The sequence below is a fragment of the Schistocerca piceifrons genome, chromosome 11 (genome assembly GCF_021461385.2).
Source record: "Schistocerca piceifrons isolate TAMUIC-IGC-003096 chromosome 11, iqSchPice1.1, whole genome shotgun sequence".
Classification (NCBI taxonomy): Eukaryota; Metazoa; Arthropoda; class Insecta; order Orthoptera; family Acrididae; genus Schistocerca; species Schistocerca piceifrons.
In genome coordinates this window covers 70,267,465-70,288,599 of record NC_060148.1, presented here as the reverse complement: position 1 = coordinate 70,288,599, position 21,135 = coordinate 70,267,465, and the positions used below count along the sequence as shown (strand labels likewise).

General features: G+C 42.5%; 1 protein-coding gene across 1 annotated transcript in view; it reads right to left on the bottom strand.

Annotated features, from left to right (window-relative positions):
• The window catches only part of LOC124719706, a 43,213-nt gene extending 31,712 nt beyond the window's left edge, over positions 1-11,501 (bottom strand). The window contains exons 1-2 of the mRNA XM_047244911.1: positions 9,878-11,501; positions 1,372-1,499 (exon numbers count right to left, since the gene is read on the bottom strand). Coding sequence (XP_047100867.1) covers positions 1,372-1,499; positions 9,878-10,034 — 285 coding nt within the window. The 5' untranslated portion in view covers positions 10,035-11,501. The remainder of the gene's footprint in view (positions 1-1,371; positions 1,500-9,877) is intronic.
• Positions 11,502-21,135: the final 9,634 nt, after the last annotated feature.

Genomic DNA, 21,135 nt, shown 5'->3' with positions numbered 1-21,135 from the left:
AAACAGGTATCGCGTAATTCTCTTCTCAAAGGATCCAAAATGAGGCTCACACGATACTTTAGGGACTGGCACGTTGCTACATACGCCACAAAAAGTTACACAAAGACACAGATCATACTGCGTCTTTTTGCTTTCCATGTATACTACTGTCAGAATCCAAATAGTCATAATGCACAGTGGCCATTCTATGTGTTAAGGTTGGGTTGTTTGGGGAAGGAGACCAGACAGCGAGGTCATCGGTCTCATCGGATTAGGAAAGGATGGGGAAGGAAGTCGGCCGTGCCCTAAATCAGAATGGCCGGACACGGGATTGAACCGTCGTCCTCCTGAATGCGAGTCCAGTGTATGTGTTAAGAGCACATAGCTTTTACTCTCGGTAGTGGGAAAATCACTGGTGGTGGTGTTCATAAATCATAGACAGAGAATTCAGACTCGATAATGGTTCGAGTTAGGCCACGAGACACGTGCAGAAATGCTAACGACTGAGATGAATGCTCTCAGAAAGCAGCATCCAGTTTCCCGTTAGTCTGGCACAGATTTTCATTGGCCTTGACGCTTGTGACTGTAGTAGCACAGTGCCTTTAACAAAGCCACTCTCAGACGCAACACGCTCCAACTGGTGGACCTCAACTGCAGGTTTTCGTTATTGACGCGCGTCCTCTGTGGCTGCGGCGGCTGGGGCATTGCCGTGTCACACGGACAGTGCTGGCTGGCAGTGGTGAGCACAGGGGGCCGCCATTGGCGTCGCGCCACAAGTGTCAGCTGCGCTATCGTCTTGTCATGGAGTCGTGGGAAATGGTCACGTGAATGTTAAGGTGGGAAGAGTTTGAGCAGTTGTCTCGAAATGTATGAATTATGTGGTACGTATACAGGTTAATAAGGAGATTTGAAGTTGACGAACCTCCATGTTGAGAGAAGTAAGTTTATAGGCCTTCAATATGGAGTAGAGATTCTTAGGAAGAGAAGATGCTGATGGAGACTTGAATTGCCACACTGAGACTCTAGACCACTCCCCACTGAATATGAAGCTAACATCCTTCACCTTGTAAAGCAGCATGCAAAGTTATCTGAATCTGTTAAAGAAGTAGCTAGCAAATACGAGAAAAGAAAGATACAGACGATTTTCTTCGATCTCTAACCATTCCGAACTTAGCCTCCCTGTATCATAGCCCCAAAAGGCTCACAGAAGTAGAGGTTGGTTCAGAATTCTTCCAGATGGTTAGTATTAGAACTGGAGAGCCAAAGATAGCTACAGGATGAAAAAGGTATACTGGGAAACACTCCCCAAGAACTGACCAGGTGGTGTGTGTCATTTTCTCACCCCCTGTACGTATAATACAGTTTATAAGAGGAGGAAAAAACTCCACTTACCATTCGTTCGAATGCGAGGGGAACCAACAGCTGCGAGGCGTGCGTGGCACCGAGTGAGAGCAGCTGCGCCAAGTCCCGCCAGTAGCTGGAGAGTCGCTCCCGGAAAACAGCCGCCTGGACCTGCAGTCCTGCACAAGACGGGAGACGACGGACTGGTGAACAAGCCAGTGGATCAGACTTCTGTAGGAAGCACAGCTTTCACTTTCTGCCCCCACAAAGCGTATGCAGGTAGCATTTACCTTTTGAAACTAGATCAATATACAATGTCAGTAATCGTATGAGTTATAGCACAGACACCTTGACCGGACGTTACAAAGCTCATATTCCAGCGACAAATTTAAAGAGCACATCAAGCAAAGAGAGAGTACCATCACCTAACGTAGATCCAGTAATAAAAATTAACCTAAGGGTAGAAGTATCAAAATACCTGAAGAAGTGGAAATATACAACTATTTCAAAAATCACCCACACGGGTTGCCCAACAATAAGACAGATTTAAGAAATAAGAGATCTTGAGATAAATTCCAGTGAGTTTTACGTGCTAATAATAGAAAGTAACATAAATGAGAATGCATAGTTTGGCTATTTGACTTTGACTTACTGACAAGCATAGGACGTAACGATTTGCACAGAATCGTGTCTATGCTGGTTTTATAATATGAGTAGTCTTTACTATGTTTCCCGTGAGTTGTATGATATGTATGGAAATGAGGAAGAATTATGTCCACTCATAAACGTTTTTATATTTAGGATGTATTTATTTTAACATAAGTAATATATTTTAGTAATTCAGTAAAAAATTGAATAAGGTGTTTTGCAAGTGTAGCTGAAAAAGCCATTCACGGCCTAAACTTTCTAAGGAGCATGGAAATGTATGACTACATTTGTACTGCTACAGTACCTTACATATTAACAGTACATTTTACAATTACATGATGATACACATAATGTTCTGTAATATGTGACATGTATCCCATCACATGTTTTTATCTCTTTTTTTGTACTCCTTTTTCTTTTTATTTGTCCACCAGATCAATTCATGTACGAATGTTGTTGTGAATGCGATCTATACCTTTGTGATGTTACTGTGGTACAAAGAATACACATGTAAAATTATATATATATATATATATATATATATATATATATATATATATATATGATTATTACTGCCATATTTTTATGAGCAGCCAAGCTACTGTAAGCCTTTGACGATGGATACCATATGTACTATTACGCACTATCACAATAAAGAAATGTCTTATGTTTTTTCTTTACGCGAAATGCTTGTATCGTAAACAGAATGCCAAATTTTGTTAACAAATGTAAACACGATATTAAGATACTCTGGTATAAAACCTTTATTGTGGGATGTACAATCACTGCTAAGGGCAAAGAAGAAACGACTTGTGAATATGTTCCCCACCAACCGCCTCAGTTGTCATATGAACAACATGAACAGTGGTTAGAGGGGATTCATGTTAGTGATGTTAACATCAGTAACAATAAATTTACCTGATGCCCATTGCTATGATCCTTACGCTCATGTAAAGTTGATGTACTCTCGGAGTTAGGAGACTCAACATACAGAGACAACAGTGAGATATACACACGTCAGAAGATTTGTAAATTTTGACACCTCCAGTGGCCCGATGCAAGAGATGTGCTGTTTTTAGCATTTTTTGTAATATAACTGCTTTATGTATGGGAGGATAGTGGCGTTCTATACATGCCATCTGCACTTCCCTCTCCGGTTATTGCTGTATACCCGTATAAAGGGCATAGGATCGAAAATGTAGTCGTGAAAACATATAATGTTATAGTTAATGGCAGACACAACGTCTTTAAGAAAAATACTGCACTATTTTTATGCCTGTGCCAGATTTTTGGCATTTCGTTCTTATGCGAGCCTATTTTCAGTACAAAAAAGACATTGCTACAGATGGAGAATGATGTGTGGACACGATGTTTGTTCTGTTCCTAATGCTATTGGAATTACTCAGCGCAAATCGCAAAAGAGAAAGTCCAAAGAACGTGCATCTTAATAACGAATCATCGGCATGAGGGACTTGAGAGCATCGTACCGACACATTACACTGGCATCTGGCTGTAGGGCAACGACTGCAGAATGTATAGCCACGGGTTGGGAGAAGTTCACCAGCCATCACAGACAGACCGGTGTAACCTGGGTTGAGATCTGTGGCTACCACTGACACCACACCACAAGCAGCATAGTGTAGGGCGCTCTGTGGTGTTCAGCGGCGGGAGTCGCTTCTGCCTGTGGCGGTCAGGTCGACGCTGCTCTGTCCTCAGGTGGCCTCGCGAGACGTCACGGGAAGCAGCGGTCGTCGAGATGCCTACCTCTCCAGCCCACAGAAACAAACAGGGGTCAGGAAGACTCGCGATCATATGATGTGGAAGGCATATGGAAGAGTTCTTAGGAATTTCGAAAATTTGGAAGCCAAATTATTATTCAAACTGGTTCTCCAGATAAACAATCAGTATCTCTCGAAAATATCATTCACATAGTTCTGTATGTTCAAGGACAGACAAGTGCGAGGACATCCGCACAATTACCTAAAGCGCTCTCACACTCAAGTTGCTGACAAGAATATGTGTATAAGAGGAAAAAGTAGATTGAGGAAGTGCTAGATGACGATCAATTTCGTTTTAGGAAAGATAAAGGCATCAGCGAAGGACTTCTCAGTTGGCGATTGATGATTAAAGCGAGACTTAAGGAAAATCTAGGCATGTCCGTAGGATTTGTAGTTAGATAAAAATCGTACGATAATTTAAAATGTTGCAGGATTTCCGAAACTCTAAGGAAAATGGGTGTAACCTCTAGGGAAAGAAGGGTTACGTGCAATTTGTACATCAAACAAGAGGATAAAGTAGGAAGACCAATAACAAACAGACTAGGTTAAGAAAGGTAAAAGACATACATCTAATCGCCCCTACGATTCAATCTGTACATCGAAGAAGCAATGACGGAATTAAAAATGGGGTTCAGAAATGAAATTAAAATTCATGTTGAAAGGTTATCAGTGACAGGAATAGCTGAGGTCATTGCTGTTCTCAATGGAAGTCAGAGGTAACAGTAGGAGATGTTGAGTAGAATGAACAATCTAATGGGTAGACTCTATGAATTAAGACTAAACCAAACAAAGATTAAATTAATGATGTCTAGCAGAAATCAGATCAGTGTTCAACTTGTAGAATTGTAGACGAGGATCAAGACGAACTGAAAGAATTCTGCTACCTTGAGGACATAGTAGCCGGTTCAAGTGGCCGTGCGGTTCTAGGCGGTGCAGTCTGGAACCGCGAGACAGCTACGGTCGCAGGTTCGAATCCTGCCTCGGGCATGGATGTGTGTGATGTCCTTAGGTTAGTTAGGTTTAACTAGTTCTAAGTTCTAGGGGACTAATGACCTCAGAAGTTGAGTCCCATAGTGCTCAGAGCCATTTTAACCGAGGACAAACTAACTCATAATGGAAAAATGAAAGAGAACATGAAGAGTAGAGAAGAACATTCAAAGAGGATGTTCACGGCCAAACGAAGTCAACTAACATCAACTGTCAGTTTTGTAACAACGAAATCAAAGAATCATTGATAAAATTATTTAATAGGATAGATAAAAGAATCGACTCACGAAGCAGCGGCAGAACACACATAGAAACTGTTGTGATTGGCAAGCTTTCGGAACCAGTGGCTCTTTCTGCAGGTAAAAGGGTTGAAACGGAAGGAAGAAGGGTTAAGGAAAAGGACTGGACAGGTCTAGGAAAAGGGGGAAAAAGGGTAGATTTTCGGAAAGTCACCCAGAACCGCGGGTCAGAGGAGACTTACCGTACAAGATGAGAAGGAATGTTGGGGACCGCATCCAGGGAGCTTAAAGGTGGAAGATAGGTTAATATACAAGACAGAGGTTACTGCTAAAACATTGATCTCGAGTTAACAAGAGTGTGTCCTCCTATAATAGCCCTGTAACTGGCAAAACATATTCTATCAAAGGGAGAGCCAGCTGCGAAAAGATACAAGTCATATTCCAGCTACTGCGTAAACACTGTTTAGCATTCTACATAGGCATGACTACCATCACATTATCAATTAGGATGAATGGGCATAGGCTGAGGGTATATACTGGTAACTCACAATATCCTGTTGCAGAGCACGGTCTACGACGTGACATTCGTGACACCAGCGCCTGTTTCACCACCTGGATTCCTCCCCCAGGCACCAGTATCTCAGGACTCCGTAGGTGAAAACTAACTCTACAACGTGTGCTTGGTTCTCGCCACCCAGCTTTTTATCACTGTAACTACTCTTTGCTTCACTCCGTTTCAGTTTGCTGCATCTTTCATTGTCATTCCCATCTATTTTTCACCGCCCCATCCCACCTCTGTTATGTACAATGTGCTTACCTTCTCACTCTTAATAACTTGTGATCAGTGATTTAGCAGTAATCTCTGTCGTGCATATCACCTTGTCTTAAGCTCTTAGGTTTTCAAATCTCGTCCGATGCAGTCCTCAACAATTAGTCTTCCCTCCTCATCTCGTACAGTAAGTTTCCCCTGACCCACAGTTCTGGGCGACTTTCCCAAAATCTACCCCTTAAGTTTTGAGCACAGTATTCTGTGAAAGTGAAACATGGACAGTGGGAAAACCGGGACGGAAGAGAATCGAAGCGTTTGAGATGTGGTGCTAGAGAAGAATTTCGAAAATTAGATGGACTGATAAAAGAAAAAATGATTAGGTTCTCAGGAGTATCGGTGAAGAATGGAACATACCAAACGCTTTGGTAGGAAGATGGGACAGTATTTTGTTCTTGGTCATGCAACCTTATTGTTTCCTCTTGGTTCTTGTACGTATTACCCGTCTTTTTTGCAACTTACTCTTATTTTTCTCAATATTCCGAACATTTTGCAGAATTTTACATTTCCGGATGCTTTTCCTTTCAGGGCCTATGAATGTGTCCATTTTATCTTCCAAGTTTTGCTTCCCGCATCAGTTACAATGTCAGACTTGCCGCCCTCTTGTGCTATTAGCCTTCTGACAGTCAAAATGATCGTCATCTATCATATCCTCTATTATCTTTTCCATTCCTCTGTATATATTATTCCTGTCGACAAATTCCATACATGAGGTGTTATGCTCATTGTGCGGTAGGCCTCGCAACTATCTGCTTATATCTTCAGGGTTGTTTCTAATGCTATAGCGCCATTCTCGTATATTCTAGACGCCAACTTCAATAATTCTTGGTTGACACTTTCGCCAATGATTTGCTGATCAATTGCTGTGTTTTTTTCTGTTTCCCAAGGTTTCTTTTCCGTTAGCTCCTTATATCTATCTTTGTTTGTCCAATTCCTACGATGCCCTTTTCATAGGTGTCCATTTCTGTTCAAATGAACTGCCTGTGTGGTATTCATCAATGTAATATCTACAGCCCAAGAGAAATTCAAATGAATTTCGTGATTGCTTTGCACTTTAGTGTCCCACTCCTTTCCGCATTTTGTTCATCCAGACAATTCTCTTAAACTCCTATCCACTCTTCATCGCAATTCAACTGACATCTGAGCTTATGTCTGGGCCTAGGTGTGCCACACAATCGAAGAGCAGGATTTAGAAAACGACAGATTTCGACTTCTAGACACAGATAATCGGACAATTCTTCCCATAAATACAGATGTGCGAGTATTAAGAAGAGTCTCGCCAGGACGTAACCTCAGATGGAACTTTCCTGTGCCTCGATCCTTTTCGAAGCATACCTCCCGTGGGGAAGCGAGAGTTTTCTGTAGCTACCGACGGTTGCGAGTTAAAACAAAGAGCGACAGAAGGAGAGAGAAAGCGACTCCCCTCTCTTCCACTCCGCTCCAAGGCCAAACGTCGTGTGCAATCATGACTGTTTGTACTGAAGCCATAATGTTATGTAATTGCAGTACGTGAAGTTTTGATATTTTTATCATGTAATTTGTTAAAAGAAAGGCGAACAAACATGTAAAAGTAATGCATCCACAGTTTGAAACAGTTACACTGTTTTACATTTAAGTCAACTTAAGGATGCAGACCTACAATTTTTGTAGTATGTGTATTCTGATATAAAGCATAACGTGCTACAGTTGCAAAATTGTACATCAGCAGTTGATTTGTTCACTGGGATGTGTATCAACAGTTGTGCATGTCCCATCAACAAAAACGTGTGTTCTTATGTGTCTCCACTGTTGTTGTTGTTGTTATTAGCAGAAGTAGTATAATTGTCACTATCGTGTGCTGCCCGTGTACTTCGCATGCCGTAATGTTGACTCATTGAGATGTCAGGTTATATATAAGAGAGTGCACGAATGCCTTAATTTTATCAGGTGGAATAAACGCATGAAGAAGTAAATAAATGTACACGATGTGCCAAATTCCGCCACTTTTTATAACGCACATTACACTATTTCTAAGGACACGGGCTCTGTCGTTTCTTGCGACTCTTAGTGTCTGTTCTGCTGAGGTTGGCATCGTGTAGTGGATCCCCGTACGCTCTGTAGCGTATGGCATTAAAGGTCTAAAAATTTCGTAAAAGTTGCTGTACGTTCCTGCATTGTCACTTTTATCGCAACGACAATGAACGGGAGTCTTAAAACGTCACGTGCCTCAGATCTGTGCTGAAGTTTAGTGAGCGAGCAGTCTAGATCGCATCACATCGCATAGTGATTTTTTAATCCGGACCTGTGCGCTACCTTCATGCTGAGTACCCTGGGGACGCTCCCAAGACAGCAGCCGTGTTCACAGACCGCGTGGACACGCTCCTGGCTGGAAGACCGAACACTCAGCCGTCCTGCCGCATCCCGACATGCCCGCTAAGCCATCCGGTCTCAGCCTCACAGCAAATGTCTGCGACCAGCGTGTGGACAGCGGCGGTCTCAACGTCCCTGCGGTCTGGCGGCTCTACGGGACCTGTTGAGTGACGTCAGGTGAACACGACACAACTGGAGAGACTCGTGGACTCTCTTTGTCGGCCAACTCAGGCCCTTGTCAGGGCTAGAGGCGGTGTGCTCTACTCCTGTGTCAGCATGATGTCTCCTTATCTGACATCGAATGAAATCTGTTCTCAACCTTCACGTTTATTACTTGTAACCTTCCACATAAACATAACTAACTCGACCTTGTTTTGTAAGGAGAAAAACGTACACTTGCGAGATCTCAACCCTAGATACCAAACACCCGCCCTCTCTTAAAATAAATGGCCATACTTATGATAATAGTCATTTTAGACGTCTTGAGTGCAGGTTGCCTGCCACTGGCTCCGCCGCACTGCAGCTGCCTGATGCACGAGTGCAGAGTACTGTGCAGCGGGGTGACGTCCAGAGCCCTCAGACCCTCTTCACGTCGAAGACGTGGGAAGACGAGTGTGGAGCCGGTCACTTCTGCCCCATGTGTTTCACACACACACACACACACACACACACACACACACACACACACACGGATCTCTGTTACGGACAGAGGCAAGGTGAAATCTGACAATATTACCTCTTCAAAGCAAGCTTGTTTTATATAAAACACACACACGCACACACACACACACACACACACACACACACACACACAGATCTCTGTTACGGACAGAGGCAAAGTAAAATCTGACAATATTACCTCTTCAAAGCAAGCTTCCTAAACAATCAGTTCGTGATTTTACGTCTCTGTCGCATTGTGCCAATGAAGTTGTTTGACGAAAATGATCGTGGTGAAGGGGTATCGTCATCATTGTCACCACCATCCTCTCATAAAGAATAGTCTAACGTCAATCAACTATTCTTCTCTCCATTTAACGGGTCTTCTTTATGACTGCCGCAACTGATCGCAAGGTACAAATAGTAGCACAAAGAAACGCTCATAGAGTTTCTTTTGCCTCGTGTAAGAGTTAGTCGAATAGCCACATATAACGACGCTTACGGGTCACAACTGTCGCGAGCTTTGACGTTTAAACGTGGCAATTTGACCGTCACTGTATACTGCTCCTGCAGGTGCCACACTGTCGCTTGTCGGTTCACCGGCACTATAAACGCGAACCTCTTACTCACCGTACCGTACAGTAGTTCGAGCTCCGACTATGGGCGAACGCAGCGGAGCGTGCCAGAAACAAGTGGTACACGAGCGTTGAAAAACTATGTGTTCAGAAAGTCTAACTGCGTACAGTCATAATCGTGGCACAAATCTCCGCGCGACATAGACAGCTGGGGCTCACACCTTGCAAGTGTGCGTTTTGTATGTGAGACCAGGTTGGTCATCTTCTCTTGTTAGATGCAGTCGGTTGTCATTAGATAACTGTTTCTTTTCTTCAGAGTGATTATTATTTAGTTCTTATGTTTTTATTTCTATGCACTATAATTAGGACAGAATTTTCAAATGTGGTGCAGCTCCTTCACCATGTGTTGATTAACTTCGACGAGAGTTTTTATAGAAAACCTAAATGTGCACATTACGCTTTATTTAACAATAACGAACTTCCAAATAATATACTCACCAGGTTTATTCCTCCACTTAAACTGATTATGACGCTCCCACTCACATCTCACCCTGCTGGCCGTGGCTCTTGTGATGCGTCGAACAGCATGCGCTGACTGGGACAGGATATGATGCCTCAGATCATCCGCTTGCAGCGCTGTCACGTTCCATTCCATGTTGTTCAATCTTTCAAAATAAAATGGAGTCAGCTTATGTGACAGATCATATTCTGAAACTTGACTGTATTTTGTAGACTAGAATAGTGAAAACTAAACTGAACTTGCCCTTCTCCAGCTTTTACGTTTCCCATTGATGGAGGTCGCCAGCCCATTAGAGACGAATCGAGGTGTCAGACAGGAATTGTTGCGTACATCACGGCTGGTATGCGAGTCTGCTAACATATTCTGGCGAACTGATCATTTCTGATGAAATACAAGAATTCACATACAAACAATTAGCCAGAACTATGATGGACAAGCACAGCAGACCGCCTTCAAAGGCATGGAGTGGGCGCTCCCCCACAACATGGCTCACCGTCTGCTCCTCGGCGCCATAGTCACGAGCAGCACTTCCACTATAAGACCACGATTTCAAGACGTTGCCATGTCTCTCTCGTGCCATTTGGATGAGGTTGAATCTTGGTCTTTCCTGACAAGAAAGACCATACTGCGCTACCTTACTCAATTGGACTGAATACTTTTTTGCACCCTGTCTTAGGAATTAGTACCTTGGCATCCTTGATTGTGAGATTAGCAGGGACAAAATTTGACAGAACATGCAACCCCTAAGTGGGAGCTGTTGTAGCAATGTCATTAAGAGTCAACATGGCTCCTTACGTCTTAACTGTGTGAGTGCCATTCTCCCACGCTTTAGCACAATATGCGACAGCTCAATAACCAAGAGAAATTGCAGCGTTGTTTTGTTTGTCTACATTTCCTCCCCAGTTTTTTTGCAAGAATGTAGTGCAGTTGATTTAGGATAGAACCAAACGACTTTCACAGGTCCGCGCAGTGCTGCATAAATGACAGTGACGGGAAGAGGGAGACACCAAGGTAATTAAGGAAGTAGCTGCAGGAAATTTTGGTCCTATCCAGGGGCACATATGACTGCCTGTGTGCCTCTGTATCATGGAGGTAGAACTCTGTGGGCTCACTTCCGCTTGTGTTTTGCTGGAGTCTCTATCTGTAAAAGTACTCCCTCAGTTTGGTGTCAACTCGGAGGCTCGTCGACACAGTCAGTAAGTATCCAGTTTCACTCGATGAATGTGGTCACTAGGCGACCACTACGAACAACAATAAAAAACTATCTGGGACCTTGGAGTGCGAAGAAATTGCCTAAGGGGACACGTGAAACGGAACTTGGATCAGTGGAGTGGGCTTGTGTTCACTGGCGAGTACAGGTTTCGAACGTCGACTGGGGATCGTCGTGCAAGGCTGTGTAGGTGACCAGGCACCGGTGCAGGTCTCTATGCATGGGTTCTGCTGCGGGGCGGGACTGTCGTATTTTGGGCTGCCATTATGGTAATATGAACAGTAGCAGGAAACAGTATAACGGGAGTCGGATTCTTTAGGAAGGTAGAGCAGAGAGTGTGTTACAGTGAACAGTTCAGTGATACAGTTAAGCTTATCACAATCGACAGCAAACCAATACCCACAACGATAGTTCAGATAGTACATGCCGACGTCGGAAGCTTAAGATGACAGAAAAGTATATGAAGGTACTGAAAGGGTAATACAGTACGTAAAGGGAGATGAAACTCCATTACTCGTGGGAGACTGGAATGCAGTTGTAGGAGAAAACGTGGAAGAAATGGTTACTGTAGAATATGGGGTTGGGATAGGGAATGAGAGAGAAGAGAGACTAACTCAGTCCTGTAATAAATTTCGGCAAGTAATAGCGAATACTCTTAATCACAAGAGGAGGATGTATAATTGGAAAAGGCTGGGTGATATGGGGAACAACAGTTAGATTACATCATGGTCCGAAGGAGATTCTGAAATGATATAATGGATTGTAAGGCATACGCAGGAGCAGATATAGACTCATATCACAATGTAGTAATGATAAACAGTACGTTGAAGGTTAAGAGATAAGTCAGAAAGAATCGATACGCAAATGTGTCAGATATAGAAGTACTAAGGAATGACGAGATACTCTTGAAGATCTGCAAGGCTATGGATACAGCAACAAGGAATAATCCAGTAGGCAGTCCACTTCAAGAGGAATGGATATCTCTGAAAACGACAATAATAGAAGTTGGAAAGAAAAATATAGATACAAAGAAAGTAACTGCAAAGAAACCATGGGAATTAAAATAAATAACTGAAGTATTTCTTTTATTACCCATGATGAAAGAAGGAAGTTCAAAAATGTTCAGGGAAATTCAGGAATACAGAAAGGCTAGTCACTGAGGGATGAAATAGACAGGATGTGTAGGAAAGCTAAGACGAAATAGCTGCCTGAAAAATGTGAAGAAATCGAAAAAGAAATGATTGTTGGAAGGACTGAGTCAACGCATAAGAAAGTCAAAGCAACTTTGAATGAAATTGTTAGCAAAGGGTGGTAGTATTAAGAGTGCAGTGGGAATTTCACCGTCAAAAAAGGAGGAGGAAGTGGATATATGGAATGAGTACATTGAAGGCCTCCATGAGGAGGGAAGATTTGTCTGATGTGATAGAAGAAGAAAGAAAAGTCGATTTGGAAGAGATACGAGATCCAGTAATAGAATTTAAAAGAGCTTTGGATGACTTAAGATCAAATAAGGCAGAAGGGGTAGATAACTTTCCATCAGGATGTCTAAAACCATTGGGGGGAACTGGTGACAAAGCGACTATTCATGTTGGTGTGTAAAATATGTGAGTCCGCCGACATACCATCTAGCTTTCGAAAAAATATCATGCACACAATTCCTAAGACTGCAAGAACTGACAAGTGCGACAATTATCGAACAGTCTGCTTAACATCTCATGGATCAAAATTGCTGACAAGAATAATATATTGGAGAATGGAAAAGAAAATTGAGGATGAGTTAGATGACTATCAATTTGGCCTTAGGAAAGGTGAATGCAACAGAGAGGCAATTCCGACGTTGCTGTCGGTGATAGAAGCAAGACTAAAGAACAATAAAGTTACGTTTATAGGATTTGTCGACCTGGAAAAGATGTTGAGCAATGTAAAATGGCGCAAAGTGTTAGAAATTCTGAGACAAACAGGGGTAGGCTGTAGAGAGAGACAGGTAATACACAATATGTACAAAAGCCAAGAGGGAAACAATAAGAGTGGATGACCAAGAATGAAGCGCTCGGATTAAGAAGGATGTGGGCAGGGATGTAGCGTCTCGCCCGTATTTTCAGTATGTACATCGATGAAGCAATGATGGAAATACAAGAAAGGTTCAGGAGTGGGATTACAATTGAAGGTGAAAGGGCATGAATGATGCGATTCGCTGATGACATTGCTATCCTGAAAGTGAAAGTGAAGAAGAATTACATGATGGGGTGAATGGAATGGACAGTCTAATGAGTACAAAATATGGGTTGAGAATAAATCGAAGAAAGACGAAAGGAATTGGAAGTAGGAGAAATGAGAACAGAGATAAACATAACATCAGGATTAATTGTCACGAAGTATATCAAATTAAGGAATTCTACTACCTAGGCAGCAAAATAACCAATGACAGATGGAGCAAGGAGGACATCGAAAGCAGATTTGCACCGGCAAAAAAGGCATTCCTGACCAAGAGAAGTCCATTAGTATCAAAGATAGGCCTTAATTTTTAGGAAGAATTTTCTGAGAATGTACGTTTGGAGCAGAACCTAGAATGGTAGTGAAACATGGATTGTGGGAGAACCGGAAAAGGAGAGAATCAACGCATTTGAGATGATGTACTACAGACGAATGCTGAAAATTAGGTCAACTTACAAAGTAAGGAATGAGGAGGTTCTGCGCAGAATGGAAGAGGAAAGGAATATGTGGAAGGGACACGATGATAGGACATCTGCTAAGACATCAGGGAATGACTTCCATGGTACGAAATTGGAGAATACATCCAGCAAATAATTGAGGACGTAGGTCGCAAGTGCTGCTCTGAGGTGAAGAGGTTGGCATAGGAGAGGAATTTGTAGTGGACCACACCAAACGAATGAGAAGACAGATGACTCAAAAAAAAAAAAAAAAAACACATGGAAAGGTCTCTACCGTTTCGTCTCCAAATGCTGGAGACATCTTCAGCGGCTATAAAGGCTCAGGCAGCAGTTTGAAACTTCTATAAACTCTACAAGCTGAACTGTTTGTTCGGATCCCTGCCAGTCGGGCTGTGACGTCATCAGACGGCTGCATAAGAGCGCAGAGTCACGAGTGCGTGTGCTGTCGAGCTTCTGCTGGGGAACACTTGGCGCTGGTTTCTGTATTCAGCACTGAGGTCAGCAACTAGTCTAATTTCTCTCATTCTTCTTTCCGTTAAAGTTGCTTTCGTGCTTTGGAATTTGAATGCCCTCTCTGTAAATTCAAGCACAGTAATATTGGTTCCGTATTGCAGAGACGAATTTTTAGTTTCCCTGGTCCCAGTGGATGTTCTGCAACTGCCGATTTATTGCTATTTCGCAAATGACAACTGCTCTTCTGATCCTTAAGCAAGAAATGAGTACTACACATGTGTGCTTCACTGTGTGTGCAAGACAATTTATATATTCCTCCTGTGGCAAGTGCTGGCCGTACATTCTTTACAGTGTTCGAAACATTGACGCTCCTTCATAATTGGTATAAACACTGCATCAATACTATGTATTCCTCGTACTCTGATCATGTGAACCATGACTGCTTTTACGAATGGGAGTAAATCTTTGTTTCTTCTTCAGGAGAAGCTCCATACCTTTATGGACTTATTGCCCTATTAAACTCTTTCTCAGATTAATCATTTCTTCTGAATGTAGTGTTTAAATGGTCGGAGCGTTCCTCCAACTCCTCTGGTGACACATTATTTAAGCCAAGCCCACCAATGTTCTCATTACCGCTCTTTTCAGTTTGTGACAATGACTGGAATTTTTGTGAATGTATCCACATGTGTGAGTGAGGTTTTTGCAGACCTTCTGTGCCTAACATCTGTGGATTTTCTAAGTAGCCGTACATTTTAAAATATTTCTTCTTTCTCTTTTTCTATACTGGATTTTATATTATAACTAATATCATTCGGAAAGTTTAGAAAGTTTGAGTTCTTTTTGTCCATGAGGCTATATAACGAAGTATGAGTGTCATCAATATAACAAAACCAACGATAGTAATTTTTCTTGCTGGGCTGATAAGCTATTCCTTCCAGTTTTACATATAGAGCTCCGTTGTAACTGTGCTGAGTGTGTTTCCTGTAATGAATACAGTTTCAGAAAACTGGATGATTTATTCCAGAGCCTCACAAACTGAGCGAAGTCAGTAACACTTTGGTCCGCCTCAGTTATTCGGCTTCGCATTTACTGGCAGAGCTGTTGAATGTCCTCCTGAGGGACATCGTCCGAAATCATGTCCAGCTGGCAGCTTAAGTCATGAAAACCCCGAGATGGTTCGAGTGCCCTGCCCGGTATGCCCCAAACGTTGTCAGTTGGGGAGAGGTTTGGCGCCCTTCCTAGTCAAGGTATGTTTGGCGAGCAATAGAAACACTCGTTGTGTGTGTGGGCCGGCATTACCTTGCTGATATGTAATGTCAGTATGGCTTGCCATGAAGGACAACAAAACTGGACGTGGAACATCGAATATCGTCGACGTACCGCTCTGCTGTGTGGGTGACTACTAAAGTGGTCCTGCTATGAAAGTGAACGGCACCCCAGATCATCACTCTCGGTTGTTGGGCTTCATGGCGGGCGACAGTCAGGTTGGAAACTCCCCCCCCCCCCCCAAGTCTCCAAGGCGTTTCCAGACACATCTTTGCTGGACATTGGGGCTCAATTAGAAGCGAGGCTCATCATAGAAGACTGTTCCAGTCAATGAGATTCCTGGCCGAAGTCGCATCTGGAGATGCCACAGATGGTCGTGGTATACCAATCTTACTGTCGTCCGCCATATGGTCTGACAACCTCGAGTGATGGTGTGGGGTGTCATTTTTTTCACAGCAGGATTTCTTTGGTTTTAATCTGTGGTACCCTTACAGCACAGCAGTTCGTCTATGCTGTTCAACACCCCGTTTTGCTGCCTTCAAGGTAAGCCATTCTTGGCTAACTTTTTTTCCAAAATAATGCCCTCTCGCATATGGGAAGAGTTTTTACTATTTGTTTTTAGACTTGCCAAACCCTACCTTGGCCAGCAAGGTTGCCAGACTTCTTCCCAATTGAGAATAATTGGAGCAATATAGGCAGGGACGTCCTACCAGGTCGGGATTTTGACGATCTACCGCAGCATTTGGACAAAATATGGCATGATGTTCCTTAGGGAGACATCCAACAACTCTGTCAATAAATATCAAGATGAAAAATTGCTTACATAAGGACGCATTATTGACTTACTTAACTTGTTAAGCTTCCCTCTTGAAGAAGTCATTCACTTGTTTGTCTGCTCATGTACAGCACAACATCTACTTTCTGTACCTTCCGGATATTTCCTTCACGGAGTGTTCTTTTTTTTGTCTAAGAGTGTAAATTCCATATGTGACATCGTTTTATTAAGAGCAACTATAGTAAACAGTAATAGAACGTCTAAATGGGCAAATATCTGATGGACATGAAGGATTCTATTTTTTGTATAATGAACTGAACCTTTTATACGTCTTTTTTTGCTACAGAGGTGTGTTGCAGACTGTCCAGGTATTTGGCAGTCACGCTTGTCGAACAGTCCATAGCGCTAACAACTGGTCTTAATGGAATGACGGGTTTGTGAATTTTCAGTATACCACACAATCTTGATGGGACCAGTTCTGATTTAGTAAGACATTTCTAGTTGGTGAGAGAAATCAAAGAGGCTTTTACTAGCTGATGCGTTACCCTAAGAACTGATCTTGGGAGATTGCTTTTAATCTCACTTTACCTTCATGGTTGTAATATAACGCAAGTTTTTCTGCAGTAGGTTCATTATTTCATGAGCATTGTAGCGTTGCCCTTATCTGCTGGAAGCTCTAGAATACATCAGAATTGAAATCTCGGATAGGTGTCTTTCCACAAGTTAGTGTTGTGTCATTGTTTATTGCCTCTGGTGGTGCCTCCACATTTAGGAGACGAAGTCTTAGGCGCAGAAATATGCCATGGACAGTGGCCTAATAGCCATTAAGCAAAATTCACCAGTAGGTTGTATTTAAATTAGTTATCAGTACGAGTACAGGTGTTAGTGTTTGCAGGAATTACAAAAGAAACGAGGAGTGTAGAAATGGGGTGGCCAAGACATTGGCCAGGCACAAGTGCATTTGGCTCATTATATACATCTCCCCAATTAAGATTTCTTAAATTTTCCCTGAAGTGTTCAATAAACACGGGGTTGAGCAACCTTACAGTTTTATTTCATGGTTTCTGAACTGTACACCTTGCTGTGTTTTCTAATTTAATCAATTGTACATCATGGGCTGATAATCCATTTATCAATGGAAAAGCATGTGTTAGTTTTACACCCTCTTGCTGTACAAATACATTATCTATTAGAGCGCTACTGCCTTGAGCTATATGTGTAGGGAAATTGATAGCTGGTTCTATGTTATATGCAATTAATAACACTCACACTTTTCCGATCTGAACTGGTTAGAAAGTTTACATAGAAATCATCACAGATTAATAACATCCTGTTTTTGTCTGACAGACAGCGTAATAGTTAGTCAAACTTTTTTATGACTAGCTCCCAATCTCCTAATGGGGACCTGTACACTGTTGCTAACATCAACACTAGATTATCTATCTCTAGTTTACATGCACAAACTTCAAAGTGCTGATCAATGCAGAATTTGCGTACTTCTACAGTTTTGTACTTATATCCTTGTTTTTTGTAAACGGCAACCCCTCCTTTATCCATGCTATATCTGGAAGTGTAAGGTGCTAAATTATACTAATTTATGCTGACACTATCCATCACCGCAGTTACATGGTGTTCAGACAAAGTATATCAATCCCACTGTTATTTGTGAGGTCATCTACAAAGAGAGCTTCACTCCAAGTTTAAACGCAGTGAAAACCTCTCAGACAAACAGAACCTAAACGATGTCAAAGTTAGCGTAAGGAGGGCTATGCGTGAAGCGTTCAGTGAATTCGAAAGTAAAATTCTATGTACCGACTTGACAGAAAATCCTAGGAAGTTCTGGTCTTACGTTAAATCAGTAAGTGGCTCGAAACAGCATATCCAGACACTCCGGGATGATGATGGCATTGAAACAGAGGATGACACGAGTAAAGCTGAAATACTAAACACCTTTTTCCAAAGCTGTTTCACAGAGGAAGACCGCACTGCAGTTCCTTCTCTAAATCCTCGCACAAAGGAAAAAATGGCTGACATCGAAATAAGTGTCCAAGGAATAGAAAAGCAACTGGAATCACTCAACAGAGGAAAGTCCACTGGACCTGACGGGATACCAGTTCGTTTCTACACAGAGCACGCGAAAGAACTTGCCCCCCCTTCTGACAGCCGTGTACCGCAAGTCTCTAGAGGAACGAAATGTTCCAAATGATTGGAAAAGAGCACAGGTAGTCCCAGTCTTCAAGAAGGGTCGTCGAGCAGATGCGCAAAACTATAGACCTATATCTCTGACGTCGATCTGTTGTAGAATTTTAGAACATGTTTTTTGCTCGAGTATCATGTCGTTTTTGGAAACCCAGAATGTAGTCTGTAGGAATCAACATGGATTCCGGAAACAGCGATCGTGTGAGACCCAACTCGCTTTATTTGTTCATGAGACCCAGAAAATATTAGATACAGGCTCCCAGGTAGATGCTGTTTTCCTTGAATTCCGGAAGGCGTTCGATACAGTTCCGCACTGTCGCCTGATAAACAAAGTAAGAGCCTACGGAATATCAGACCAGCTGTGTGGCTGGATTGAAGAGTTTTTAGCAAACAGAACACAGCATGTTGTTATCAATGGAGAGACGTCTACAGACGTTAAAGTAACCTCTGGCGTGCCACAGGGGAGTGCTATGGGACCATTGCTTTTCACAATATATATAAATGACCTAGTAGATAGTGTCGGAAGTTCCATGCGGCTTTTCGCGGATGATGCTGTAGTATACAGAGAAGTTGCAGCATTAGAAAATTGTAGCGAAATGCAGGAAGATCTGCAGCGGATAGGCACTTGGTGCTGGGAGTGGCAACTGACCCTTAACATAGACAAATGTAATGTATTGCGAATACATAGAAAGAAGGATCCTTTATTGTATGATTATATGATTGCGGAACAAACACTGGTAGCAGTTACTTCTGTAAAATATCTGGGAGTATGCGTGCGGAACGATTTGAAGTGTAATGATCATATAAAGTTAATTGTTGGTAAGGCGGGTACCAGGTTGAGATTCATTGGGAGAGTCCTTAGAAAATGTAGTCCATCAACAAGGGAGGTGGCTTACAAAACACTCGTTCGACCTATACTTGAGTATTGCTCAACAGTGTGGGATCCGTACCAGATCGGGTTGACGGAGCAGGTAGAGAAGATACAAAGAAGAGCGGCGCGTTTCGTCACATGGCTATTTGGTAACCGTGATAGCTTTACGGAGATGTTTAGCAAACTCAAGTGGCAGACTCTGCAAGAGAGGCGCTCTGCATCGCGGCGTAGCTTGCTCGCCAGGTTTCGAGAGGGTGCGTTTCTGGATGGGGTATCGAATATATTGCTTCCCTCTACTTATACCTCCCGAGGAGATCACGGATGTAAAATTAGAGAGATTCAAGCGCGCACGGAGGCTTTCAGACAGTCGTTCTTCCCGCGAACCATACGCGACTGGAACAGAAAAGGGAGGTAATGACAGTGGCACGTAAAGTGCCCTCCACCACACACCGTTGGGTGGCTTGCGGAGTATAAATGTAGATGTTAACAGATCATCTACTTTATTTTTTATTCCCCTGATATTCTGATGAAGTAAGTTGATACTACCCTTAGCTTCATCCCTATTTACTGTACATGAAGCTTCTGTTATTCTATTTTTCTTGAGTGTTATCTGTTTGGACTTTGACCTTAACATAAGAAACCTGTCTACCTGGTGCCATTAACCACAGGGGTCACCCTCGTGTGACTGAGGCTCCCCCTTACAGTGTCTGCTAATAGAGAAGCTGACTTATCTTTCTCCTTCCTATTTAGGTGCAGGCCATGTGTAGTGTATCCTCACCTACCAGTAGTATCAACAGGAACTTCGCGTGTGTGAGGTTTTGGGGGTATCTGGAACATCACGTTCCTCCACTACTTCAGATAGCAAGCCAGAGTGTTAACACGCCTTACAGCAGTGTTTACGCAGGACCGAACATGGCGCTGAAAGACCTCCACAAACACCACATTTGTGTGGCCAGTTCATGTTCCTATTTCATCCAAGTCTCTCGCAATAGTACACCTTGGATTCATACCACAGGCTGTTTCCTGCTGCCCCAACTGTAATTTCCTGGTCTCCCTAGCATTGTTTTCACAAAACTTGTTAGCTGGTACGCTGCACCTAATTCCTCCTGACGCTCCTAGCGTTGACTGTTAACTAGAAGCAATATTCTTCTTTTCCTATTCTGATTTGATCCCTACGTGTCTTTTTTTCTTGAAGCTAATATTCTGCTTCAAAATACATTCAACTACATCTGGATGAGGCCCTTCCTCCACTACTTCAGATAGCAAGCCAAACTGATTTACTAACTGAATTTCGAAGTTTTTTCAAGTTTCTCTTTTTGGTTCTACCTTTCCCGTCCCTGTTTCTTCCCTTAGCCTACATAATTCCAAGTCCTCATTTTCTAATTCAGCCTCAATGGCACAAATTTTTGCCTCCTTTTCAGCGACTTTTCTGTCCTTTCTACATAACGTACGTTGCCATGGAGAGCGTTTTATCTACCCAGTTTCCTCGCCGCTACATTCGCCCCAATAAACTATAACCTACACAGTCTTCACATCCCCGCCTTCAGATTTCTACAGCAAACATCACATTTGCTAGACATGTTTTGACAGAAAAATTTACGCAAAGGAAGATGATAACTTGGTACAAGAGCACTGATATTACGTAACCTGTATTAATACGCAATGAAGCGCTAATGTAAACAAACTTTTAAAAATCTCAAAAACTTCATAAAACTACCCTTGTAATTCTTTCTAGGCCACAGCGTATTCTTCAAACTTCATATTTTGTTTAACAGCAGTGATCTTAGGGA